We start from the raw sequence: 27,671 nt of genomic DNA, 5'->3' as shown, positions 1-27,671 counted from the left end.
AGGGGTTTACTAATATCCTGGAGAGGGAAGGAGCAAACCTCTGGGTAAAGTGTAGTTGTGCCACTGGGCTCCACGCTTGACATTTTCCGCCGGAAGAGCGCTGTCGGGGGTCGGGATTCCTAGCCGCGAGGCAAGATGCTCAAGTCCAGGACTTTCTTAAAAAAGACGCGGGCGGGCGGCGTGATGAAGATCGTGCGCGAGCACTACCTGCGGGACGACATAGGCTGCGGTGCGTCTGGATGCGCGGCGTGCGGCGGTGCGCACGAGGGGACGGTCCTCGAGCCGCAGCCCCTGGATCGGGTCAGCAGCGTCTGCCCGCAGCCGCACTACTTGCTGCCTGACACCAACGTGCTGCTCCACCAGGTGCGCCGGTAGGCGGGCGAAGCGCGGGCACAGCGGCGCCACCAGGAGAAAGGGAGATAGGGAGACTGATGCCCCAGGAGGAGCGTCTTGGGCAACATCACGTACTTAGGGAGAGGCAAACCCCTTCAGGACCTATGCCTCCTGCCCCCCAGGCCGAGGTTCTTTTCCATGTACTGTTCTGGTTTTTTTTTTTTTTGAGTTCTTGGAGTTACAGGAATTTTAAATACGTAAATTTTCTAACTCCTGGTGTCTCTTCTGCCTTAGATTTTAATGTCTGGAGGTCGGGGACCTGGGCTTCTGTGGCCTCCAGCCTGCGACCCCCAGGCAGCTTGTAAGTGCCTACGAACGAAAGCTATGTGGGCCAACGTATTACTTTATTAATGAAGTTAATTCTACAAAGTTTTGTAATTAGCCTATTTACATGTGTACTTCCTTAATGGACCTGAAGAGTTTTCTATTGCAAAATAGCTCCTTATTTAATGTACAGTTAGTGTTTTTTTTTTTAACCGGCAGAGTTTCACGTTCAACAGAAGCAATTTATGAATGAACACAGGAAAAATTAACTCTTCATTTATTTGTTTATTTATTTAAAAGATTGATGTCCTTGAGGACCCTGCCATCAGGAATGTCATTGTGCTACAAACAGTTCTCCAAGAAGTGAGAAATCGGAGTGCTCCGGTATATAAACGAATCCGAGATGTGACTAATAACCAGGAGAAGCATTTCTATACATTTACTAACGAGCACCATAGGTAGGGGGGAAATGATGTCAATTATCAGGAAACTATAGAATTAGGTAAACTGGGGGGAGAGTTCCTGGCGGTAATCTGTGACATCGTCAGAAGATACACCATAGGTTTCATACTTCTGGGAGTAATATTTGGTTCTTACAGTTTATAGACCTTGCTAAGGTCACATAGGCATTGATTGGGTCAAACCCAGAACCAAAGTCTCCTGGCTCCTCGGCTATGATAGGTACTTTAATTTCCAAAATGTTTTCATTTTGAATTGGTTTTAGCATGAGTCGAGCAGTAGGAGTTTGGAAGATGAGATTTGCCTAGGTTCCTGGTATACCATATTATACGACTAACCAACATAGTTTAATAAAATATAGGAGTTTGTGAAGGAAAGCTTTAAAAATATAAAGCAGATATATTCTTAATGGGCACTTAAAAGTTAAACTAATACCTTATAACTGATCATATTGACGACAATAAGGTTAAGAAATAGAATTCTTTATGTTTCAGATTCAAGACCTTTGTTTGAACTTAATGTGTGATCTTAGAAAATATGATATTGCCTGTTTCTTATGTTACATAAATAATTTATGATGAGTCCTAGCTTACTTTTTTTTTCTTATAAATTTATTTTATTTATTTTTGGCCGCATTGGGTCTTCATTGCTGCGTGCGGGCTTTCTCTAGTTGCAGCGAGTGGGGGCTACTCTTCATTGTGGTGCGCGGGCTTCTCATTGCGGTGTCTTCTCTTGTTGAGGAGCACGGGCTCTAGGCACAAGGGCTTCAGTAGTTGTGGCTCGCGGGCTCCAGAGCACAGGCTCAGTAGTTGTGGCGCACAGGCTTAGTTGCTCTGTGGCATGTGGGATCTTCCCGGACCAGGGCTCGAACCGTGTACCCTGCCTTGGCAAGCGGATTCTTAACCACTGCGCCACCAGGGACGTCCCTAAGTTTACTTTTATTAGATCAGAGTTTCTCAATGTTGGCACTATTGACATATTAGACTGGATAATTCTTTGTTATGGGAAGGCTGTCTTAGGAATTGTAGGATGTTTAGCAGCAGCCCTGGCCTATATGCACTAGATGCCAGTAACAGACCTCCCCTCCCCCACCAATCCACCGAGCTGTAACAACCCAGAATGTCTCCAGACATTGTGAAATGTCCCCTGGGGGGGGGGGGGGGAATCGCTCCCTGGTTGAGAACTGCTAGATTAGACAGTAGATGTAATAATGAAATCCCATTGGAATATGCAAATTAAAAATATTTAATTTCTCAAATTTCTCTTCTTTATTCTTATACCCCACACTTAAATACTGTTGTTATAAAGAACATCAGTAGAGCACCTGTAGACTTCTTATTTCTGTCTCCTCCTCGAAATCCAGAAACAGAAGCTTCACTGTTTTCCGGCACTCAAAGACCTAGTTTCTGTGGAGCGTGATCATCAGATTTTTAATCCAAGGTTAGCAATTTTGTTAGCTTAAGTGCAGTGAATAGAGCTTAGCAATGCTGGGGTAGACAGGAAGAATAAGACACTCGAGCAAGTCTCATGTAAGATTGTTGCTCAGTCATGCTAAAACCAATTCAAAAATTGATGAGTGTCTTTGATAAGCTTCAAAGCATTATCAGGTGTATTTAATGATGAATAATAAGATACCATATATATAAGTATAAAATTCTAAAATTGAGCCTATAATTTTTAAGAAGTAGGTAGAAGTTATTGTGCTGAATTTTGTTATTGTACTTAAATTTGGCTTCGAAGAACAGATTTAGAGAAATAAGTATGCTGACACTTGATAGCTCAGAGTGGATAGACTTAGAAGGAATATGCAATCATATCTGTATCTGGTCTTTCAATCTCTAGATGGCATTTGTCACTTATTCAGGATTTACCATGGATAATTTACGTGCATTATGTATTTAATAACTATAGATTAATCATATGATCACAAATCATCTAATCATACAATTAGCTTTTAGGAATTCCTGATAATCTACAGTTTGAATGAAATCTCATTATCAGACCTGTGAAGTTTTAGTATAGTTTTTTTCCAACAAACTGTTACTTTTTTAATGTCCCAACCTGAAGTAGAAATTCTGATCTTGAATTTTTCTTCTGGTGAAATAAATTTATTTTAGTCTTTTTATTGCTCCATTAATGTGATTTTCTTCTTTTCCAAGCAAGTTGTTGTCTTAGAAACGTGACTAGAAGGATCTTATTTGTTTCTGCTCTGAGGTGTAAATGTGAATACATTCAAGAGAAAAAGATGTACCGTTGACTTTTAAGTTTAGTAATTATTAAGCATTTATGTCCTAAGACTTTTTACAGGTGCTTGATTCTGTTGTTTTCCATTTCTTTCTTTCTTTTTTTCCCTTTCCATTACATTTAGAGAAACTTATGTAGAACAATTACAGGGAGAAACTTCTAATGACAGGAATGATAGAGCCATTCGAGTAGCAGCAAAGTGGTACAACGAACATTTGAAGAAAATGTCGGCAGAGAATCAGCTGCAAGTTATCTTCATAACCAATGACAGGAAAAACAAAGAGAAAGCCATAGAAGAAGGGATACCAGCTTTCACTTGTAAGTCTCCATGGAGACCGGACTCTTAGTTGATGTTTGCAAATGCATATAAAAACTATCAGGCCCATAATCAGATGTTCATTTGACCATTTGGTATTTTCATAGTCCTATATAACTAAATGTGATATTTTTGTATTTTTTTGATTTCTCAGCATTTCTAAGCTAAGTGAGTTGTGCCACCAATGGCTATTAATTTCCTTATCAAGACTTGGAATTGGCTTAGCAATAAAAGCTTATAGATATACTTGACCCACTGCCTTTTGGGTGTGACCACCTCAACAGAGAGGACTTCCCCCCCCCAAAAAAAATTGACGTATGTACTGTCACAAACAAAAGAAAGGGAAAAAAACATATCTAAGGGGGATATAAACACATTTGAATTTATCAAGAACAAAAAACTTATTTTTCAGGTGAAGAATATGTAAAAAGCCTAACTGCTCACCCTGAACTCATAGATCGTCTTGCTTGTTTGTCTGAAGAAGGGGTATGTTTGAGTTTGTTTTATTTTGTTTTTGAAAAGTGAAAATATTAATGTAACCACTTGCGGACGTTAGGCTTATAGTTACCAAATTTAAAAATTGGAATATCGGTGGGTAAGCTGGAATTGGAATAGGAGTTGGGTTATAAACAACAAGAGTGGCTCTAATAGGCTTCTTATCAAAATGCCATCCCTAAAGACTTGACTTTCTCAAATAGCGCTGTTTACTGATATAGCCTCAGCAACCCGAGTAGGGCCTGGCACAAGGTGGCACTATCTGTTTGATTAATAAATGAAGGAATTCATGGCTGGCTTGTGATAAGGAGTAGGTATTTGACAAACAGAGAAGTGGTGGGCACTGCAGAGAGCATACAGCTGTAGCATCAATTCCATAGGAGGAGGGAGGGGGTCATAAGAGGTAGAACAGGAAGGCAAGGGGCCAGATAGTGTGGACTTAACAATTTATTCTGTTAGTAATTTTTAAACTGTCTTATAAAGGTCTCCCTAAAAGGCTGCTACGAAGAGAAGTTAGCAGATAGGACTCTGGGCTCCCTACCTTATATTGTCAGGCTAAAAGACATTAAAGGTGGATGAGAGTGTGTCTAGGAGGAACAGAGGAGAAGGACCAGAATTGTTACTTATTTGGGAGACTACTCTAATTTCGATTTGTAAGATGATGCATTGTATCAAGGGCAAGATTAGAGGCAGAGGGATGAGAAAAGGGATCACTGCAATAGTGGACTTGAGAGGGAACCATTAAACTTTGTGAGCTGATATGTCCTTGTATGTAAAGTGTGTTTAGCAATAATGACTTCATAGTGTTATTAGGGTCGAATGAGGTGATAACAGTTGTATTAATAAAATTCTTATCTCAGTGCCTGGCAAACAGCTATGGTAAATGTAAATGGTAGATACTATTGATATAAAAATTGGTTTTATGTAATAGAACATTATACGTACATCCAGTCTTCACAGCATTTTCTCCACCCCTGCTTGTCTTCAACCAGCTACTTTACAACACTAAATGGAAGCGAGAAAATAAAAGCTGGGCTTGATTTTTAGAATACAGATTTAGGATTATCCTGTCTAATAGGTAGTCACTAGTTGCATGCGGCTGTTTAAATTTAATTCAGGTTAAAACTTCAGTTTCTCAGTTGTACTATTCAACGTTCAAGCATCCAGGAGCCACTTGTGCCTAGTGACTACCATACTGGAGATCACAAAAAGAACACTCCCTTTATCACAAAGTTGTTTTGGATAGTACTGGTCTAGAAGAAGAAACAAGGAGTAATCCAACATTGGTGATTCACAGTATTTGATTATGCACTATGGTAGGGTGAGTGTAGGATATGGTGAAATTACAGTCGGTTCTATTGTAACACATGTGTGTTCCTCGAAGTCACTGTGCCATGCAAAATTATATAATGAAAACCACAGAGCTAAGGGAAAATGTGGTTAGGGACACACTCAGAAACTTCATGAAGTGGTGAAAAGAGGGTTATCTAAATTTGAACAGAAAGTTGTTACACCAGATGAAGATGGTGTGGCTCGTAAAACACAGTGATCTGAAGTAACTGATAGATGTTTGAGAGGTGTGTGTGTGTGTGCACGTGTGGATTCAGCTTGGTTCAGCTAGGTGCAGTTTTCTGCATTCACCTGGTTTTTTTTTTTTTTAACATCTTTATTGAAGTATAATTGCTTTACAATGGTGTGTTAGTTTCTGCTTTATAACAAAGTGAATTAGCTATACATATACATATATCCCCATATCTCCTCCCTCTTGCATCTCCCTCCCTCCCACCCTCCCTATCCCACCCTTCTAGGTGGTCACAAAGCACTGAGCTGATCTCTCTGTGCTGTGCGGCTGCTTCCCACTAGCTATCTATTTTACATTTGGTAGTGTATATATATCCATGCCACTGTCTCACTTTGTCCCAGCTTACCCTTCCCCCTCCCTGGGTCCTCAAGTCCATTCTCTACGTCTGTGTCTTTATTCCTGTCCTGCCCCTAGGTTCTTCAGAACCATTTTTTTTTTTTTAGATTCCATATATATGTGTTAGCACATGGTATTTGTTTTTCTCTTTCTGACTTACTTCACTCTGTAGGACAGACTCTAGGTCCATCCACCTCACTACGAATAACTCAATTTCGTTTCCTTTCATGGCTGAGTAATATTCCATTGTATATATGTGCCACATCTTCTTAATCCATTCATCTGTCGATGGACAGATAGGTTGCTTCCATGTCCTGGCTATTGTAAATAGAGCTGCAGTGAACATTGTGGTACATGACTCTTTTTGAATGATGGTTTTCTCAGGGTATATGCCCAGTAGTGGGATTGCTGGGTTGTATGGTAGTTCTATTTTTCGTTTTTTGAGGAACCTCCATACTGTTCTCCATAGTGGCTGTATCAATTTACATTCCCACCAACAGTGCAAGAGGGTTCCCTTTTCTACACACCCTCTCCAGCATTTATTGTTTGTAGGTTTTTTGATGATGGCCATTCTGACTGGTGTGAGGTGATACCTCATTGTAGTTTTGATTTGCATTTCTCTAATAATTTGTGGTGTTGAGCATTCTTTCATGTGTTTGTTGGCAATCTGGATATCTTCTTTGGAGAAATGTCTTTTTAGTTCTTCTGCTTATTTTTGGATTGGGTTGTTTGTTTTTTTGATATTGAGCTGCATGAGCTGCTTGTAAATTTTGGAGATTAATCCTTTGTCAGTTGCTTCATTTGCAGATATTTTCTCTCATCTGAGGGTCGTCTTTTCGTCTTGTTTATGGTTTCCTTTGCTGTGCAAAAGCTTTTAAGTTTCATTAGGTCCCATTTGTTTATTTTTGTTTTTATTTCCATTTCTCTAGGAGGTGGGTCCAAAAGGACCTTGCTGTGATTTATGTCATAGAGTGTTTGCCTATGTTTTCTTCTAAGAGTTTGATAGTGTCTGGGCTTCAATTTAGGTCTTTAATCCATTTTGAGTTTATTTTTGTGTATGGTGTTAGGGAGTGTTCTAATTTCATTCTTTTACATGTAGCTGTCCAGTTTTTCCAACACCACTTATTGAAGAGGCTGTCTTTTCTCCATAGTATATTCTTGCCTCCTTTATCAAAAATAAGGTGACCATATGTGCATGGGTTTATCTCTGTGCTTTCTATCCAGTTCCTTTGATCTATATTTCTGGTTTTGTGCCAGTACCATACTGTCTTGATTACTGTAGCTTTGTAGTATAGTCTGAAGTCAGGGAGCCTGATTCCTCCAGCTCCGTTTTTCTTTCTCAAGATTGCTTTGGCTTTTCGGGGTCTTTTGTGTTTCCATACAAATTGTGAAATTTTTTGTTCTAGTTCTGTGAAAAATGCCATTGGTAGCTTAATGGGGATTGCATTGAATCTGTAGATTGCTTTGGGTAGTATAGTCACTTCCACAATGTTGATTCTTCCAATCCAAGAACATGGTGTGTCTCTCCATCTGTTTGTATCATCTTTAATTTCTTTCATCAGTGTCTTACAGTTTTCTGCATACAGGTCTTTGTCTCCTTAGGTAGGTTTATTCCTAGGTATTTTATTCTTTTTGTTGCAGTGGTAAAAGGGAGTGTTTCCTTAATTTCTCTTTCAGATTTTTCATCATTAGTGTATAGGAATGCAAGAGATTTCTGTGCATTAATTTTGTATCCTGCTACTTTACCAAATTCATTGATTAGCTCTAGTAGTTTTCTGGTACCATCTTTAGGATTCTCTCTGTATAGTATCATGTCATCTGCAAACCAGTGACAGCTTTACTTCTTCTTTTCCGATTTGGATTCCTTTTATTTCTTTTTCTTCTCTGATTGCTGTGGCTAAAACTTCCAAAACTATGTTGAGTAATAGTGATGAGAGTGTGCGACCTTGTCTTGTTCCTGATCTTAGTTTCAATGGTTTCAGTTTTTCACCATTGAGAATGGTGTTGGCTGTGGGTTTGTCATATATGGCCTTTATTATGTTGAGGTATGCTCCCTCTGTACATACTTTCTGGAGAGTTTTTATCATAAATGGGTGTTGAATTTTGTCGAAAGCTTTTTCTGCATCTATTGAGATGTTCATACGGTTTTTATTTTTTCATTTTGTTAATATGGTGTAGCACATTGATTGATTTGCATATACTGAAGAATCCTTGCATTCCTGGGATAAACCCCACTTGATCATGGTATATGATCCTTTTAATGTATTGTTGGATTCTGTTTGCTAGTATTTTGTTGAGGATTCTTGCATCTATGTTCATCAGTGATACTGGCCTGTAGTTTTCTTTCGTTGTGACATCTTTGTCTGATTTTGCTATCAGGGTGATGGTGGCTTCATAGAATGAGTTTGGGAGTGTTCCTCCCTCTGCTGTATTTTGGAAGAGTTTGAGAAGGGTAGGTGTTAGCTCTTCTCTAAATGTTTCATAGAATTTGCCTGTGAAACCATCTGGTCCTGGGCTTTTGGTTGTTGGAAGATTTTTAATCACAGTCTCAATTTCAGTGCTTGTGATTGGTCTGTTTGTATTTTCTATTTCTTCCTGGTTCAGTCTCGGAAGGTTGTGCTTTTCTAATAATTTGTCCATTTCTTCCAGGTTGTCCATTTTGTTGGCATATAGTTGCTTGTAGTAATCTCTCATGATCCTTTGTATTTCTGTAGTGTCAGTTGTTACTTCTCCTTTTTCATTTCTAATTCTATTGATTTGAGTCTTCTCCCTTTTTTTCTTGATGAGTCTGGCTAATGGTTTATCAATTTTGTTTGTCTTAACAAACCACCTTTTAGTTTTATTGATCTTTGCTATTGTTTCCTTCATTTCTTCTTCATTTATTTCTGATCTGATCTTTATGATTTCTTTCCTTCTGTTAATTTTGGGGTTTTTTTGTTCTTTTTCTCTAATTCCTTTAGGTGTAAGGTTAGGTTGTTTATTTGTGATTTTTCTTGTTTCTTGAGGTAGGATTGTATTGCTATAGATTTCCCTCTTAGAATTGCTTTTGCTGCATCCCATAGGTTTTGGGTCGTCGTGTTTTCATTGTCATTTGTTTCTAGGTATTTTTGATTTCCTCTTTGATTTCTTCAGTGATCTCTTGGTTATTTAGTAGCATATTGTTTAGCCTCCATGTGTTTGTATTTTTGACAGATTTTTTTCCTGTAATTGATGTCTAGTCTCATAGTATTGTTGTTGGGAAAGATACTTGATACGATTTCAATTTTCTTAAATTTACCAAGGCTTGATTTGTGACCCAAGCTATGATCTATCCTGGAGAATGATCCATGAGCACTTGAGAAGAAAGTGTATTTTGTTGTTTTTGGATGGAATGTCCTGTAAATATCAATTAAGTCCATCTTGTTTAATGTATCATTTAAAGCTTGTGTTTCCTTATTTATTTTCATTTTGGATGATCTGTCCACTGGTGAAAGTGGGGTGTTAAAGTCCCCTACTATGATTGTGTTACTGTCGATTTTTTCTTTTATCGCTGTTAGCACTTGCCTTATGTATTGAGGTGCTCCTGTGTTGTCACCTGGTATTTTTTAATATATCAATTGCATTGGAACACATTTGTGTTTTCAAAACAAGCATTATAGGAGAACTGACTGAACTTATTAGCAAGGGCGTCTAACCCCAATTTGGGATGTCAAGGCTTCCTGATAGAAGTAATGTCTAAACTGAGCTAGGAGGGATGTTAAGAAAGCAAATTGCTTTGAGACAGAGACATTTTAGCTACATTATGTAAGGGAGTTAACCATGTATTAACATTAACTAGGGGAAGAGCATTTCATGCAGAAGGAACAGTAAGTTCAAAGGCTCTGAGGTTAGAATAAGTTGGCAAGATCAAGAAATAGCTAAAAGTGTGGCTGGGATGGAGTGAGCAAGGGAGAAAATGTTAGGGATGAAGACAGAAACGTAGGTAGAGACCAGATCATTTAGGGTGTAGTGAGTCATGGAAAAAAAAAACTGGATTTTAGCCCATGAGTGCTAGACAGCTGTTGAGCAGGAGGATAGTAATATCCTTTTGGCTGCTCTAAGGAGAATAGATTAGAAGCAAGGTCCTCCAATTAGGAGGATATTTTAGTACCCCTGGGAGACAAGACAGAAAATTGGATCATGGTAGCAGCAGTTAAGGTGGTGAGAAGTAGTCAGATCAGATATTGGGTATATTTTGTTGATACAAATATTTTATTGATTTTAGGAGTTGGTGATAGATTGGATGGGGCTATGAGGGAATAATTAATCAGTTAATGTATTTTAATAGACCATATCATTAATTAATTTATTTAATGGATCATAGTATTTAATAGGTCCATATTTTTTTTAAAATAGGTTATATTAGTTTATATGATGGTGAGGATGTTATAGTAGAGAGGGGGGAAATTTGATTCCAGAGAGAGAAGGTAATTATAGGACAAAGTTCTTGAATAGAGGAGAGGAGATGATAGGTAGATGCACATAGGTGAGCAGATTCAGCGGTAGGGAGGTGAAGTAGGTCTCGAGTGACTGCTTCTGATTCTCAGTGTGGAGATGGAGGTCCTTCATCTGAGAGTGAGGAAGGAAGACAAGGAACTTGGAGAGTTAAGCAGAAAAAAAGAAGGTATAAAGTGATCTCCTCAGAAGGTAGGAAATTTAGGAAATGAAGAAAATTAAAGAAGCCAAGCAATCAGGATTTTGGATGTTGAGGTCTTTGAGAATCCTGGAAGGTGTTGTGGTGGATCTACAGTAGATGCCAGCCTACCTCTATCTAACAGCTTTAGCTGTTTATAATAATCCAAATAAAAATAGCTTTTCTTGTGCTTTCAGGAACCACAGTCTTTTCATGCAGTTGAGGCTTTCCATTACCCTTTACATACCTACCCGCTCACTTGATCACCTAACTACACACCTTCATTCCAGGAGGCCTGGGTAGGGATAGGGGGGTACACAGAGTTTCTTAGTGTTCTGCATCTGTAGCTGACACCTAAATGTAATGAAATGGAAATGTTTGTGTATTTCTAAGATTAGAAAGCATTTTTTTTCTTACTGTGCTATGTTCATTCCAATTCATACAGTGGTATATACCATAATGTGGATGATGGTTTTAAAAAATACCTGATGGTGTTAATAGTTGTATATGGAGCATACAAAAGACTCACTACTAACTATATCTCTTGGTTTGTTTATTTCACAGAATGAAATAGAAAGTGGAAAAATAATATTTTCAGAGCATCTTCCATTAAGTAAGCTACAACAAGGCATAAAATCTGGTACATACCTTCAAGGGACATTTAGAGCCAGCAGGGAAAATTACTTAGAAGCTACAGTCTGGGTTCATGGTGACACTGAAGACAATAAAGAGGCAAGTGTGTGCATAAATTCCTTTTACACTAAAATGTTTTCTGTTCTATTTTTTTCCACAAGTGTTTCACATTTTTGTACAAGAAGTTAAATTTGCTTTATCCTCCCAATTTATCAGCTTGAAGAAAGTTATGTGAAAGGTCATAGATACTAGTAGAATTAATCACTTTTTCAGAAAACTGCTTATTGAGGAAAAGAACTATTAACCCACTTTTAAGAGAATAAAAATCTAATCAATAAAAAACCCCACTATGGTACCTCTATTTTCTGTATTATGATCTATTGTGGGAAATACTATTTACATAATGTATAATTGCTCTGGAGAGCTTCACACACTTTAAAGCAAATAGCAGTTGTTTTGGGGTGCTGACTATTGGGCAGGTACTCGTCTCATTGCTTTGAACACTGCATTTCATTTATTTTCAACTCTGCCTGTAAGAGTAGGTACTCTCTTTTTTGTTTTACCAATCAGGACCCTGAGATTTAGAGAGATTAAGAAATTGTGGTACTAATGTAAGAGTTATGGTAGAGCCATGAACACAACCTGTATTTTCTGACCATGTGTTTTCTATTTGCTATTGAGAAATTAAGAGGGCAGAGCAAAGGGCCCCACTATAAAGGAAGAAAATACATAAAGGAGGGGAAATAGAAACATAGAGACATCAGAATATATCTAAACTTCTGTAGGCAACCTTCCCATTATTATATTGCCTTTGAAAATATCTGGGCATGTGTCATTTGCTGTTTCAACAGATAATCTTACAAGGACTTAAAAATTTAAACCGAGCTATTCATGAAGATATTGTGGCTGTGGAGCTTCTTCCAAAGAATCAATGGGTAGCACCATCTTCTGTGGTTCTACTTGATGAAGGTCAAAATGAAGATGATATGGAGAAAGAAGAGGAGAGAGAACGCATTGTATGAAACCAAGAAGGTTTTATTTTTTTGTCTGTGTAGCTTTGAATAAGTTGTTAATGTAGTCTTTGGAAAAAATTAAACAAGTTTCATTGCTTTCAGATTTATTTTATTAATATTTATTTTATTCATTATTTATAATGAATAAAATTATAGTTCTGTCAGTTTAATAATATATGTCATACACATAGTTGATTTCTTTTCCTCTAAGTAGTCTGCCTTTATATTAATGTCTTACTTTGCTCAAATAAGACAAAGGTTTAAATACAAAAAGACTTGAGTATGAAACTTGAATTCTGACATTCAGGTGTACGATCTGGCTGAATTAGTGAGGTTTAAGTAAATACAAATTTTAAATTTTCTGAAATGCGTTTATGTAATGTTAAAGTTCCCTCAGCATAAGAGATGTACTTCTGGGCCCTTACAAATGGGTCTGTTTAATAATTCCTTCTCTGTTACCATATTCATTATGAAGAGAGTGCTTTCAGTTATTTCTCATGACCTAAAGTCTACCTGATATGACCCATTTATTTTCCCATTTTAGAATTAAAAGAATAATACAAGTAATTGGAATTCACACAACATTAGTAGTAGTTCTCTTTATATGAATTATATTCATTATTCTGGAGTCTTACTATAACATTATCTTTGCAGAGTCCAGGCCATAGGAGAGTGTTAGAGGTGAAATACCATAAGGTTCTTCTGCCATTTCTAATAAGAACTATTATTTGTTGGGGTTTATATTTTGGATAAGGATGAACCTTTAAAGATACATCTCTTTTTTAATGAATTAATAAATGCCACTCAGCTAATTATTGAAAACTAGTACTAAAATCCTAGTCTTTTAATTACCAGACCTGTGCGTGTGTGTGTGTGTGTGTGCACGCACATGTGTGCAAGTCAGTAAGTCTTCATATTAAAACTGCAGAGTCCAGTTCTGACATATTTATTCAGTTACTTTTCATTTTTTGATTCTTTTTTTTTTTTTGTAGTGCTTTATCATGGAACTGTTTTTGTAGTTTTGTTTGACATGCTCTTGCCTAGAATTTTGAAGCATCAAAATTCCGTAGTTTTATGTCATAATTTACTGCCTGAGAAAGTATCTGTATTCTAATTTTGAAGGGAAATTGTCTCATTATCCTTACAGGAAAGATAACTGAAGATTTTTACTTTTATTTTTACATCTCAGCTTAAGACTGCTGTAAGTGAAAAAATGTTAAAGCCTACAGGTAGAGTTGTTGGAATAATAAGAAGGAACTGGAGACCATATTGTGGCATGCTTTCCAAGTCTGATATTAAAGAGGTGAGTAAACAGCATGTTGCTAGGTAATAAAAAATGAAATACATTGAATAGAACTTAGTAGAGCCCTGACCTTGCCCCCATCCCCAGCCTTTTTTGTATGTGTAAAATCTTTTTTCCTAATTTTCTCTAGTCAAGAAGACATCTCTTTACTCCTGCTGAAAAGAGAATCCCTAGAATTCGGATAGAAACCAGACAGGCCTCTACATTAGAAGGGCAGAGAATTATTGTTGCTATTGATGGTTGGCCCAGAAATTCCAGATATCCAAATGTAAGCTTGAATTAATCATTTTATTTTAGAATATTTAATTAAAACTTTGGGAATAAAGTTGCTTCTTTTCCTGAAAATAGAATCTGCTTTTGTATAAAATACATACTGAGATCTAGAAGTATTTCACAGTTACCTGATAAGTGTACGTCCAATTTGAAACTTAATTTTAGGAAATTCCAATGTAAATCATTTGGTGACTTTTACTCAAACTTCCTAACAAATAACTTCTGGTGACAGCAACTACAAAAACAACATTTGAGACCTAAGTAGATTGTAAATAAACGAATTTGGAAGGTAGGATATTTGAAGCACATTTTAAACTTGAAAAATAATAGGAAATAAACAGACACCTTGTTATATGAGAACCGGGCCCTTGGGAAGTCTCCCCCATAAATCACTTGAGAAGTCTTTGTCATTTTTAGCTTTAATTTACCTAGTTGTCATTTTTAAGAAGTGTGGAGAACATTTAGAAATACTAAAGTGATATGTAAATGTTCAGGGATTTAATGTGATAGTAAAGTATAAATTGCTAAACAGAAAGCTGTAAAATACACCTTTCTAATAATATCTTTTGGTTTTAGGGACACTTTGTAAAAAATTTAGGTGAAGTCGGAGACAAAGAGACTGAAACAGAAGTTTTGTTACTTGAGCATGATGTTCCCCATCAGCCTTTCTCACAGGCTGTTCTTAGCCTTCTACCAAAGATGCCCTGGCGCATCACTGAGAAGGTATGTTGAAAAGAATTCTTAGTGAATCACTGTATCTGAGCTACTAATTTTGTTTGATTTCTGTATGTGTCTTTTAAAACTATGTAGAAACCATAGTCCCCTCCTCCCCTGCATTTAGTTTGGTACAGAACTCTTAGGTATCATGGAAATCATTTGCTTTACTGAAAGACAGACTTTTCTAGGGGACAGACATTAGCTTATGTCAGATTTTCCAAAGATGAGGAGTTCACAAGTTATAAATCATGATGTGCAGTTACAATTAAGAAATAAAGCTGTTTTTTTTAACATTTATAGATATTGTTGATTGCATAAGAGCTTGTGTTACATCTGTACCACCAAAATAGTTTTTTATTTCTTAATAATGTGGCATCTTCTAGGACATGAAAAACAGAGAAGACCTGAGACATCTGTGTGTTTGTAGTGTGGACCCCCCAGGATGTACTGATATAGATGATGCTCTCCATTGTAGAGAACTTGAGAATGGAAATTTGGAGGTATTCATAATTATAATGACGTTCTACCCAAATATAGTACTGGTCTTGAGTTAATTTTCTTTTGACCCATTGTAGAATTTGTTTGTGAGTTATTTATGTCTCAAGTAGAGTCAGTTGTAGCTGCAGAGACTAATGGGCATGTAAAAAATTGAAATGGTAACTGTGACTAAGGTCCTTTTTCCTTTTAGCCGTATGTCTTCTCATTAGAACTCCATTAGTACATTTACCCAATTAAGCATGTTGACATCCTTTTTATCTCTTTAAGGTTGGTGTTCATATTGCTGATGTTAGCTATTTTATTAGACCAGGAAATGCATTGGATCAAGAATCAGCTAGAAGGGGAACAACTGTATATCTTTGTGAAAAGGTAAGTATGTTAAATTTAGAGTGGAATTTTGATACATCATTTCCATCATCTGTTTTATTCTTAATAATAAAACCATCTGACGTATTTCCTGAGAAGAGGACAGCCTCAGTATATAGTGAAATATGAATTACTACTTTGTTAATTGTGCAGTTTGTCAAAATCATGGGCACTTTTGGATTCTTGAACAGTCTGGAATAGTACATGAATTAGCTAAAAGACATACATAGAATAAGATGGCCTTAAATCAGTGAAAATATTGCAATTGTTTTGTTATTGAGTGACCCAAATAACAAGTAGATGTAGTTGATATAAATTGTTGTGTAGCATTTAACTTATTATTGGTGGGTAATTAATATATTTTCTGTTTCTTATATATATAGTTAAGTCGAGTCTGTTCTGTCACAATTTACCATTTATTCCTCATTAAGTATGCTCCCATAAACTTACAGAGAAAAATTGTGAAAGTAGAAGGGAAAGTTAAGCTTAGTCTGTGATAAATTCGTTGTCAAAGTTCTTCTGTGTAGCTTTTTTCCATAAAAATTTAGTGTTTCTCTTTTTTTAGAATGTTGAAAACACCCTGTGGTTTGTGTGAAGTATTGGAGGAAGGTCCAGTCGTAGAGCTGTTAGGGCCTGTGTCTGTTATCTAGTACAAACGTATTGTACAGACCAGAGATTTCAAAGTTTCAGAGCACAGCTAGGTGGGTAGTGTAGAGAACTTACACTTAGACCGACTGACATGAAATCCAGTTTTCTTTCATTGCTTCCCTCTCGTAAAAATTGTGTGTAACTACTTTTCTAGAAATAGACTTTTTATTTCACATTTTCTCACTTCTTTTCACAAAGGCCTTTTTGTTCCCCTTGTAAGATCAATGCTATTGATATTTAAGAGTAGAACCTCAAAAAACGTGTGGAGACAGCTCAGTAATCCACAACTCTATTTTATTTGTTCCAGAGGATTGACATGGTTCCAGAGTTGCTTAGCTCTAACTTATGTTCCCTAAGATCTAACGTTGACAGGTATTTATGCACATTTCTTCATAAAAACATAGTATTTACTACTTTAACTGATTCCCATTAACAGATACCATCTATTTTTCCTCATAGGTTGGCATTTTCTTGTATTTGGGAAATGAATCACAATGCCGAAATCTTAAAAACAAGGTTTACCAAAAGTGTCATTAATTCAAAGGTTGGTTTCATGGTTACTACTTCATGTTTAACATCTTTGGTGCTTTTAACAATGTTCTAGATCGTTTTGAAAAAGTTAGGCTTATTAATAATAAGAAGAAGTTTTTGCCCGGTGTTGCAGCAAAATCTAGTTGTTTTCAGTTATTTGCTTAATTTTTGCTGTTATTTAGAAATGAGTTTATGTGGCAGTTTTCCTGTATTCAGAAACTTACGAAGCCTCTATACTAGAGGAGACCGAGTAGGTTTCTTTTAGCCCTAACTCAGGGACTCCAGTGTTTGAAGTTGTCCCAGTTTATAACTGGTTAGTATTTTAAAAGATGGCATGTACACCGTCTCCTTGTTCCTCACATTTTCTCACTGAAATAATGTCATAAATCATGGTTGAATTCCAGTAGGACTACCCTGAGATCAATGTTCACACAGAATGGAGCCAGATTATGTTTTTCTCATTCTTCTCCTTTTTTTTATACTTTTCCCCAGATTCCCTTGTGTTCTTATTTTGCCCTGAATCTACCTCTGATGTTTGCCAAACCACTTTTCTTCCAATGATCTGTTTTCCAAGTTTACCTGCTTTTTCTCTCCCTTTGACATCATTCTTTTCTAATCAGCTAGTGATTGGAAAGAAAGCAGTGTTAAACAGACAGATAATAATGTGTGAATGATTTAAATTTTCCTAGATTAGTATTTTTAAATAGGATGAGTTTATAATTCTCCTAGACTTGGTCAGTGTAACAAAATTATATGAAAAAAATTAGTAAACATATAACAGAAAACATTTTTAGATGGAGAACTCTTATCCCCTAATAGATAAGTTGGTTCTCCCAAGAATCTGACCTGGTCTGCATCACCTAACTCTCTTATACTATTCCTGATTTTTACTCAAAAAGCTTCTTAGGAAAAAAAAAAGCTAAAAAATGGTATTTTCCATAAGGAGGGAAATAGGAACAGAGGTACCATTTGTATATTTGGATTGTAATTAGAAATTAATGTTTTCTACTATGATTTTTCTGATTCTTAGGTTAAATACTTAATTTTGGGTATTTAGTAGATTTCCTATAAAACATGATGTCTAGACTATTACAATTTTATTAATTATTTGCAGTGAGAAAGGCAGTATTGGTTCTCTGGAAAGGATTTCACTTTACAGTCATTATCAGAGAATGATCTAACCTTCCTTTTATTTTATTTTAACATTACCTAAGTATTTATACATTAACTGAACTATGAGTAAAGAGTTTAAACTATTTACTAACAATTCTACCATTTTATTTTGTTTTAACATAAGTTCGCTTATGTTGTGTAATGCATCAGATAAGAGTAAATGAACCAGAAATCATAGGTGTGGAGTATAAATATTATAGATAGGAATCTCTTCTTTTGTTATTGATTTTAGGTTTTCTGAAATCATGGATTTTATGTAGTGGAAATAGGAGAACATAGTAAGGCAGTTTTTATAAGCGTTGTATTAACATATGGTTTCTTTTTTAGGCTTCCCTTACATATGCTGAAGCTCAGATGAGAATTGATTCAGCAGCCATGAATGATAGTATTACTACTAGTCTCCGTGGACTAAATAAACTAGCTAAAATTTTGAAAAAAAGAAGAATTGAAAATGGGTACATTTCAAAAATAGTTATTAAGATTTGTCTTAATTCACCTATCCTGGTATTAAGATAACTTGTGAACTCTTTAAAGTGTTTTATCATGGACAAGGATGAATTATTTAATAGGCTGAAGAGGGACTCAAGTAGAAACATTCCATTTCTTCTAGATACCTTTTTAAATGTTAGCAGCTTGATTCTGGACTGATGTTTATTCAAGAGTTCTGTTGTGTCAAAGATCTTGATATGTTTGAGTTAAAGGTGTTGAAGAAATTCTAGGAAGGCAAGATTGTCTTAAGACTGTTCTATGGATTGTTCCTGATTTTAATTAGAAATGAGTTTCAAGATTGAACATTGGTTTTCAGATGTTTAAATAAATTTAGACGAAGTCCTTCTTGCACTTAGAGTTGGAAGAGATTTTAGAGATTGTTTAATCCAACACCTTCATTTTTTTAAATGATTAAGAGTTACCTAGAAGCAGTCTTTCCAAAGATCTGATTAATAGTGGCAGGTTTACATCTTTTAGCTGTTATATCATGGCATTTGCCGAACTGCAGAGGAGTTTTAAGGAGTATCCAAGTACCCAAACTTGTTGAATTAGTTAGAAGAAATTTGATTCTTGAAAAACATCATCAGCTGTCAGAGTAAAGCAGGTACTTGAGCCTTTCATATGTTGGTCTCTGGGCTCCTGTGCCCATCCAGGGTAGGTTCACAAGTAGTTACTAAAAGTGTTTTTGTTGGGGACTGCAAACTCTAGATCTGTGCTGTTTTCATAAGATGTGCCTATTTAAATTAAAATTCATTAAAATTAAAGAAAATAAAAAATTCAGTTCCTGAGTCACACTAGCCATATTTCAAGTCCTCAGTAGCCACATTTGGCTAGTGGCTACCATGTTGGACAAGGTGGATTGAGAACATTTCCATCCCTGCAGAAAGTTCCACTGGACAGTGTTGTTCTAGGTATTTATGCTGAGCCAACCCTATCTCTACTCACACTTCAGTTTTCTGGGAATTTTCTTATGATCCTTAATATGAAACTTGGAACTGTATAAGGATAATTTGGATGTCGTAAAACCCAATGAAACTATTGCTCAAGTTTGTCATTAAGATGTAAATAAGAGGAGTATAGTTAGATTTCTTTTGTAATACAAAACAACACATTTTTCATCAAGTATTCGTTTATTGAAGGTTTTCAGTATGCCAGGCATCAGAAGAATGTTTGTTGTAAAAGCAAAGTGAATAAAACAAATTAAAACTGTATTTATTTTGGCAGTTTTAAAGTAAGAGATGTAAATTTGCATCTGTAACAGCTTCCTCTAATTAGGACAGGAAAGATATTTCGTTAACTTGAACACTGTACTTCTAGTTTTGTAAGTATTGATAGATAGTCATCTACTGGTAAAACATATCGAGTCTTCTCAGTCTTAGGATGAATAGAGAAAGGAATCAGTAAAAAATTGGTGTCTTTCACCTTCTTAAAGGATATGTTGTGTCTTAAATTATATCTATCATATGTCTATGTTAAAGAATAAATGTCATGTTTTAAATGTTCTGTGAAGAAAAAGTGATCAAAATGTGATTAGTATACCTTGCTCTTTAGGTCAAGATGTATTGATTAACACAGATTAATTGTGGTTTAGAACCTTATTGTAAATTATGCATGGAAAGAAAGGAATATTTATCGGGATTCCCTATCTAGTATTTCTTCTGTAGTTCTTCTAATAAAGGTGAAGAGTCAAGGGAAAAAAGGACTTGGAATCCCACTTAACTTGCCCCAAATCATCTTTTTCCCTTCTTTGTGATTGTCCAAAGTTACCCAGCCTCATTAAAATTCTTAGTTTTAGGTTGATTTGGAGCTGACCTGATGAAAATAGCATCAGGGTGTGTAGAAACATAATACTTGCCTTGCCTTGTGGGAATTTACTTTTCAAAGGAGAACTTGCCAAATCATTAAATGAACTGTGCATGTAAAGCACTTAGCCTAGGGCACTCTCTGACCCACAGCACTCAGATATTAATAGCCATTAGTGTTTGTGACATTAGTTGTAGTTTGTCTCCTCTCCTTGGTTGAGTGTATGTGGAAGATACTTTCGATCTGGGGATCTTCTGATGTTACTGATCTACCCATGGCAGCTTCCCTTTTGCCTCTCTCCACCATCCCTCACCCGAATACATTGTTTCCTGTAGTAAATAAAATACTATTGATTACCTTCTTTATTTATAAAACTGACTACAAACTCTTGTAGCTAAGTAAAAACTCAGTTTCGGTACAGAAGTCATTCAAATCCTGAGATACACAAGGACTCATTTTGTTGTGTTGCTACTGTCCTCCCTTTTTAAATGCATTTTAGAACTGTAAAATATTAGGCTATCCGTGAAAATGGAACATAAAACTTAGCAGATGGTCATAAAGCTTTCATAAGAAAAACTGTTATGCACTTGCTCTAATCATTTTCTGTTTTAAAGGAATCACTTCCAGAATTATATCTGTTACTGCTCACATGACTGATTCACCTCTTTATCTTATTTAGGGCTTTGACTCTTTCTTCTCCAGAAGTTCGATTCCACATGGACAGTGAAACTCATGATCCTATAGATCTGCAGACCAAGGAACTTAGGTATGCAATTTTTTTGATGGGTAGTAGATAAGATTTTGATTTTAATGTAATATCTAGTATATATATTAGTAAAACATATTTGTACCCCAAATATCTATTTTTAGTAGGGTTATGATTTCTACAGAGTTTTTATTACTTATGAAATATAGAGAAAAATAAATGATTTCACTTTCTAGCGTTTCTTATATAAAACTTATGTATCTTATTTATAAGATAAATATTATAAAAGGAAAACTGCCAGTTTGGTTTGTCTTAATGTGTGGTGTATTAGAACTTGACTAGTAATAGCTATGGTAAGTAAAGGAAGATTGCCCTCCTTAATTTCTTAAGTATTTAATAGAGAATATACTGTGATAGGATAGAATAGTGGCCAGACACTGGGCTTTGAAGCCAGACTGCCTAGATTTGGATCCCACTTCTGCCAGTGACTCCGGACAAGTTATTTGACCCCTCTATGACTCGATTTATTTGTCGGTAAAGTAGGATTGGTAATGGTACCTACCTCATAGGGTGTTGTGAAGAATAGTCAGAGGTTAGGTATTGTTGTTACTGCTTTATTGATTTGGGCTAAGATTTAGGAGGCAGGGTTGGTTTTGATGAAATCAGAGTTAGGCCTCTTTTCCATGCCTATTATGTAAGGTGATCTGAAATTAATCATGCATTTACACTTTTCTAGTAGATGACCAAGGATTAAAAATGGGAATATACTCAAGTTTGTTAGTTAGGACCAGTGTGTGCATTATAGCATTAGAGCTAAAATTTAAAAATACCTTTGGGTGAATTTCTGTGCAAATAAGTCTAATGTTAATAGGAACAGCGAACCTAATACCAAGGGCTTTTTTGAGGAAAATCTTGAGTCTAGTTTTGCCAAAGTAGAACATCACCCATTTCTTCTTACCAAGAAGAAAAACCACATTTCTAAGAGATTGTCCCATAGTTTTAAAGGTACGATTAGAAGTCTTCCTAATATTAAAAAAAAAAATTAATATATTTTAGGAATCTTGTCAAGAAGTTATAAGATGTTGTTAAAAATGGAAACATGAATGACAGATTAATAATGCATGTTCAGTAACTTGGGAGAAAGAAAGCACTATTAAACAGAACACAGATCATTTACTAAACTAAATTTTAAGTGGACATAGACTATGTAGAGCGAAAAACAATATCACGTTGGTTAAGAGCTTTGAAGTCAGGTTATATGGGCTCAGATCCTGTTTCTACTGATAATTCTAATCCTAAGCAAGAGAATAATGTTACACATCTTTAGTTTTCTCATCTGCAAAACAGGACTAATATCTATGTCCATATATATATACATATGTGTGTATATGTTTTGTATATGTGTATGTATACACACACACATATCACAATGTATATAGCACTTATAGCACAATGCCTGGGCCATAATAAGCACCCAAAATAGCTATTTTAAATATCTCTTCATTTTGGGGTGAAAGGTTATTAGTGAAAGTTTTCATTTTTTTAAAGCCAAAATGACCTAAATAGCTTTTAATTCTTAGAAAACTTTATTTCTGTGTACTTATAATTGAATAAAAATCTCTTTGTACTCAGTATAAAGAGGTGAAAATGCTTATGATTTAGATTTTATATATTACTAGAGTTAGTAAAGCTTCTTTTTTTTAATGCCATTTTGTAAAGTCTCTTCTAGCGTGAGATTTACTCATGGAGTAGATGCATAGTAAGAGATCGTTAGCACAGCAGCTGAGAAATGAAAGGGATATTAAGTTCTTAAAAAAACACATGTGCACACACATGAATGTTTACATAGGAATTTTCATTATCTCTTGGTAGAGAAGGTAACCTGTGAATGATATATAGAAGTCTCATTCTTTTTCCTTATTTAACGATTTTGCCATTGGCAGAGAAACAAATTCCATGGTGGAAGAATTTATGTTACTTGCCAACATCTCTGTTGCAAAAAAAATTCACGAAGAATTTTCTGAGCATGCTCTGCTTCGAAGACATCCTGCTCCCCCTCCATCAAATTACGAAATTCTTGTTAAGGCAGGTAAATCCAAGGTAAGGTCCCGTAGTTTGAAAAAGCATCTGTATTTGTGTAGTAATCTAGCCATTGCACTGAATAGTCTATATTTACCTTTCCATAAAAATTTTGTCGTCTCCTGATGCAAAAATATGCCAGTAGTTCTTTTAATTAAAAAAGAAGTCATCTAACTTGGGTGTGGTCATCTCTTCCCACATTGAAATCATTTGTTTAATAAAATCCTTTAATGTCTTTAAATAAAGAGAGCCCTATACTAAAGCCAGATCTTCCAGACTAAGTTATTTATAATATCCTGAACGTATTAAGCTCTTCCATATCTCTGTGCCAAACTTTACACATGTTCTTTATACCTGTGTTATTTACTTCATGCCTCCTCCGAACTGTCTCCCTTTAGAGACTTGAGATAGTTTTTTTTTCTCTTTATCTTCAACTCACTTAAGCCCTCTTTATGTCATGTCCCTAAGAAAGAAGTCCATTTTTGCATATGTGGAAAAAAGGAAAAACATAGAAAGGGCACCCATTTCCTTACCCCCTTATACTCCCTGCCTCTGGTTAGTAGACTTATTTAGGCATGATTATCCCTACCCTTGGGATGACTGTGGCTTACATTGGTTTTCTTTGGATCACTTGCTCAGGCCCCATCTTTCCTGTCCAGAAGAGAGCTGGAAGAAGGAGTGTTGGATTTCAGGGTATTATTCTAACAGGATGACGTTGGTTTCTGATTTTTCAGACCTTTATGGTGGGCCTGCTCCTATCATATCCATCAGAACAGAATCAGCTTCTCCTCTGCTCCAAGCATTGTACTGTAAATTGGAGAATTTTCCCTTACTGTCCTATTTCTTTCTATGACCTGGGTAGAGGAAGGAGGATATAAGTATTTTTGCCTCATCTCCCAAAGTAAAACAAGCAGCTACTTGCTGTATCAGCACGTTGAGCTGTAGTAACCAATACAGTTTTATTTTGCCTCTGGTCTTTACTTCTACTTTGGATGGAGGGAAACTCTCTGCAGGGAAAATCCAGATATGCTGAAAAGTATCCAGATCTACTTTGATTTTTTTTCTGCCCCAACAAAGATAAGGCAAGTACAGATTGGACTTTGAGAGATAGCACTAGTGCTCCCAGTATCCTCTTCCCCTTGAAATTGCTTAAGAATGTTGATACTGTAGTACCTTCAAATGCGTTCAGAAAATTTCAAGGTTTAATGTTGCAAAAAACAACCATTACTTTTTATAACTTTTAGTTCTCCTAGGTTAAGGACAAAAGATATAAACACTTATTACGTGATCAAAAAACACCATATTTGTTCAATCTGATTGGTTATATTTTCAAGACATGCTGGTACTGATTTTAAAATGTTTAATATGATGCTTTTTCCCTCTTCTTTATCCACAGAATTTGGAAATTAAAACTGATACAGCCAAGGCTTTGGCTGACTCTTTGGACCGGGCTGATTCACCTACCTTCCCATATCTAAACACCCTGTTAAGAATATTGGCAACTCGCTGCATGATGCAAGCTGTGTACTTCTGCTCTGGAATGGATACTGATTTTCATCACTATGGCTTAGCATCCCCAATATACACACATTTTACTTCACCCATCCGAAGGTACTTTTTCCTTATGAAATTAGAGATAGGAAATAGTTGATTTCAAATTTTAAAAGGACATTTTAATGCTAACATAGCACGATTCTTACTTCTCCTTCATATATCTAGATACGCAGACATCATCGTTCATCGGTTGTTGGCTGTGGCTGTCGGGGCCGACTGCACTTACCCAGAGTTGACAGACAAACACAAGCTTGCAGATTTATGTAAAAATCTCAATTTCCGGCACAAAATGGCACAGTACGCTCAGCGTGCATCTGTGTCTTTTCATACCCAGGTATTTGCCTTCTGTCACTAATGTTAGAAATGAAGTTTCGTTCACTTAAAAGTGCAGAATTTTTTTTTTGTTAACTTCAGAATATTTTAAGACAATCCTTGATAAGGTTGTATGCTTTTTTACAGTTATTTTTCAAAAGCAAAGGAATAGTAAGTGAAGAAGCTTATATTCTATTTGTGAGAAAGAATGCTATTGTGGTGTTAATTCCAAAGTATGGTTTAGAAGGCACAGTGTTTTTTGAAGAAAAGGACAAACCAAAGCCACGGCTTACTTATGATGATGAGGTACAGTATTTCTAATGTTTTTATTTTGGGTTTTTTTGGAGGGGGGACAGTTGCAAATGGTACCTATAAAGGGTAAAATTATTTTTGTACCCTACAGAACTTTATGCTAGCTAAGCTTATCTTTTTACTCACAATTTCTCGGCTCAGTATATCTTCCCATATACAAAAGTTGTTCTTGATTTCTTTTATACCATGTAAAGTTTTCCCCTCTAAGGAAAACTTGAATTATGCTTTGTCCCTAGTGGACAAATGGATTAAAGTAAAGGAATAAATGGCTCCAAGAAGGGAATTTTTTCAACCAATTCCAAGTGTCTCTTACCTGACACACTCCCTACTTCCCTAATCTTAGTAGAACTACAGAACAATAAATTCTGCCCACATTACCTTTGTGCTCCTGTATAACACCAACAATTTGCTAATTAAAGGGGTGAGAATCCTACAGTTAACGAATATATATTGGGACCACATTAATGAAAGGGGGAGGTTTGCACATAATTAGGTCATATGTATGTGAGTTTGTTAGACCAGTGGTTTTTGTTATGTTGAACACCTAGATGCTGAATAAATATTGAAGTTTTTTTAGAATTTAAACTTTTAAGTTAATATGGAAGATAAATTATAAAGAATTAGAACCAAGCCTCAAGTGTAAGAAAGCAATTAAAATATGTTTTGTTTAGATACCATCACTTAAAATAGAAGATACAGTGTTTCATATATTTGATAAAGTTAAAGTGAAAATCATGTTAGACTCTTCTAATCTTCAGCATCAGAAAATCCGAATGTCCCTGGTAGAACCACAGGTAAGTGTCCATGTTGTGGTGGAATAAACAGTACCTATTTTGTGAAAGAGAGTGATATAGTCATAAGTTATTTCTGTTTAAGGATAGAATCCTGTAAGTATTGTGGAGGAAAAATATCTGCATAGGAAATCCTATTTTCTCACTGATTTCCTTAGGCCATGGGAACCCAGGCATCTGGGCTTCTTCTGAGGTCCTTGGTGCCAAAAGTGGAGCTCTGAGATCTGCCTAGTTCTTTCTGAAATCTGCACTTTTGAAGATCAAGTTAAAGTGTGTTTCACCTAAGACATTGGTTCTTAACCTTGGTTCTGCCCCCGACACACCTGAGGCCTCTGATCCTGACAGAGTGGCTCACAGCTAGGATAAATTGAACGTTGTGGTTAAACACACCCTTCCCAAATGACATGCTTCTACCTGCTGAGATCATGTCTGCCTTTTACGTTCTGAACCACTGTTCCTCTGTGTGTGAAATATATACCAACACATACATCGTGCGGAAAATCTACTGCTCCTTCTTCCCCCTACCACCCCTGCATCTTTTTGAACTTAAAAGCGTCAGTGGGGAAGGGGAAGATGAGAATGAGATTTATTCCTTATTTTACTCACTGATTTTTCCCATTTGCATTACTTTAGATACCAGGAATAAGCGTTCCTACTGATACTTCAAACATGGACATTAGTGAACCAGAGAGAAAGAAGAAGAAGCTTCAAAAATAGCTACAGTCAAGAAAAAAAAACTTCAAAGATTGGTTTCCTTAAAAAAAAAAAATCTTGAGGGAACACTTGTAAACCTAAGAAGTGTGTGATGCAGTTTGTTACTTCTAAGTACATTTTAATAATTTTTAAAATTTGCATTTTTATTGAACTGTTGACTGTGTCTGTCCCATCATACTGCTTCCTTTCTGGATTGAACAGAACTATTTATGCAGAAAAACTCGATTGAACAAGCATCACTTAAATCGTGACAGGATAACAACTTGAGGGACCTGTAAAGATCATTTAAAGGGGGCACTTACCTGCTCACTGAAGAGGAGATGAATTTTGCATAAGTAATTTGATTATCTACTGTTGATAGAAAAAAACTGTAATTTTCCTATGGAGAAAATATAACATTTTTAGAAGGAACAGTCTATTCTTTCTAAGTCTTGAAAGCTGTCAGTGTACGGTACAGCAGTTTTTAGATTTCAAGACAATGAAGTCAGGAGCTGTCAGGGACTTCAGCATTTAATCTCCTTTGCCACTTTTAATTTTCCCGACTTATACTAAGTGTTCCTTTACTATTAAAAGCCTCCTGCATTTTATTAGTGGTTCTTGAACAGCTGTGAATGTTTGGGAATTGGGTGTTGAAGGAAGGTGAAGTAGAATATTTTGATCTAACTGGAAAAATAGTTGTTTTTTTAATACCAGATAGTAAGTGTGATCATTGTCCTTGACCTTCAGCTCAAATATCTCCCCGAAAATAAGGCATTAGGGTTCAAAGAAAGAATAGAGATGGCACTTTAAACATCACATCATGTTACTTATAAAATAAGGAGGCAATCAATGGCTTTTAAATTGCATATATATCAGATTATGGAGGAAAGGAGGGGTTGTGTGAAGACATTAAAGGGAACAGATTGAAGTACTGCTACTTGGTGTGCCCGTGCCTACTTCCTTGTCAACCACAAAGATTATTAATGATAAAATAGGTGTCTTCAAGAATATTTTGAGATAAGAGATACCTTAAAACA

The 27,671-nt window shown here is 35.9% G+C and overlaps 2 protein-coding genes across 5 annotated transcripts in view; one reads left to right on the top strand and one right to left on the bottom strand.

The window, feature by feature from the left end:
- PIBF1 (progesterone immunomodulatory binding factor 1) overlaps positions 1-178 on the bottom strand; it is a 220,880-nt gene extending 220,702 nt beyond the window's left edge. The window contains exon 1 of the mRNA XM_082365951.1: positions 39-178. The gene's annotated coding sequence lies outside the window, so the exon portion shown is untranslated. The remainder of the gene's footprint in view (positions 1-38) is intronic.
- Positions 136-27,671, top strand: DIS3 (DIS3 homolog, exosome endoribonuclease and 3'-5' exoribonuclease; the record flags this gene model as incomplete). 4 transcript variants are annotated; one of them, XM_082365945.1, is made up of 22 exons in its annotated part: positions 136-363; positions 958-1,041; positions 2,480-2,556; positions 3,485-3,678; positions 4,089-4,162; positions 11,305-11,472; positions 12,225-12,389; positions 13,576-13,689; positions 13,820-13,957; positions 14,539-14,685; positions 15,063-15,179; positions 15,445-15,546; positions 16,499-16,563; positions 16,651-16,735; positions 18,223-18,350; positions 20,867-20,953; positions 22,837-22,993; positions 24,369-24,583; positions 24,692-24,860; positions 24,986-25,144; positions 25,822-25,944; positions 26,575-27,671. In XM_082365945.1, the coding sequence occupies 22 exons, from the start codon at positions 136-138 to the stop codon at positions 26,656-26,658; spliced, it is 2,880 nt and encodes a 959-aa protein (XP_082222071.1). In that variant the 3' UTR covers positions 26,659-27,671. The 4 variants fall into 4 exon arrangements, with proteins under 4 accessions (XP_082222071.1, XP_082222072.1, XP_082222074.1 ...); XM_082365946.1 differs by lacking the exon at positions 2,480-2,556 and having other exon boundaries at positions 958-1,115; XM_082365948.1 differs by lacking the exons at positions 136-363; positions 2,480-2,556 and adding an exon at positions 652-694 and having other exon boundaries at positions 958-1,115.

This window comes from Balaenoptera borealis, assembly GCF_965194805.1.
Source record: "Balaenoptera borealis genome assembly, chromosome: 18".
NCBI classification, from domain to species: Eukaryota; Metazoa; Chordata; class Mammalia; order Artiodactyla; family Balaenopteridae; genus Balaenoptera; species Balaenoptera borealis.
The sequence above is the reverse complement of the archived record's forward strand: the minus strand, read 5'-3'. Positions and strand labels throughout refer to the sequence as shown.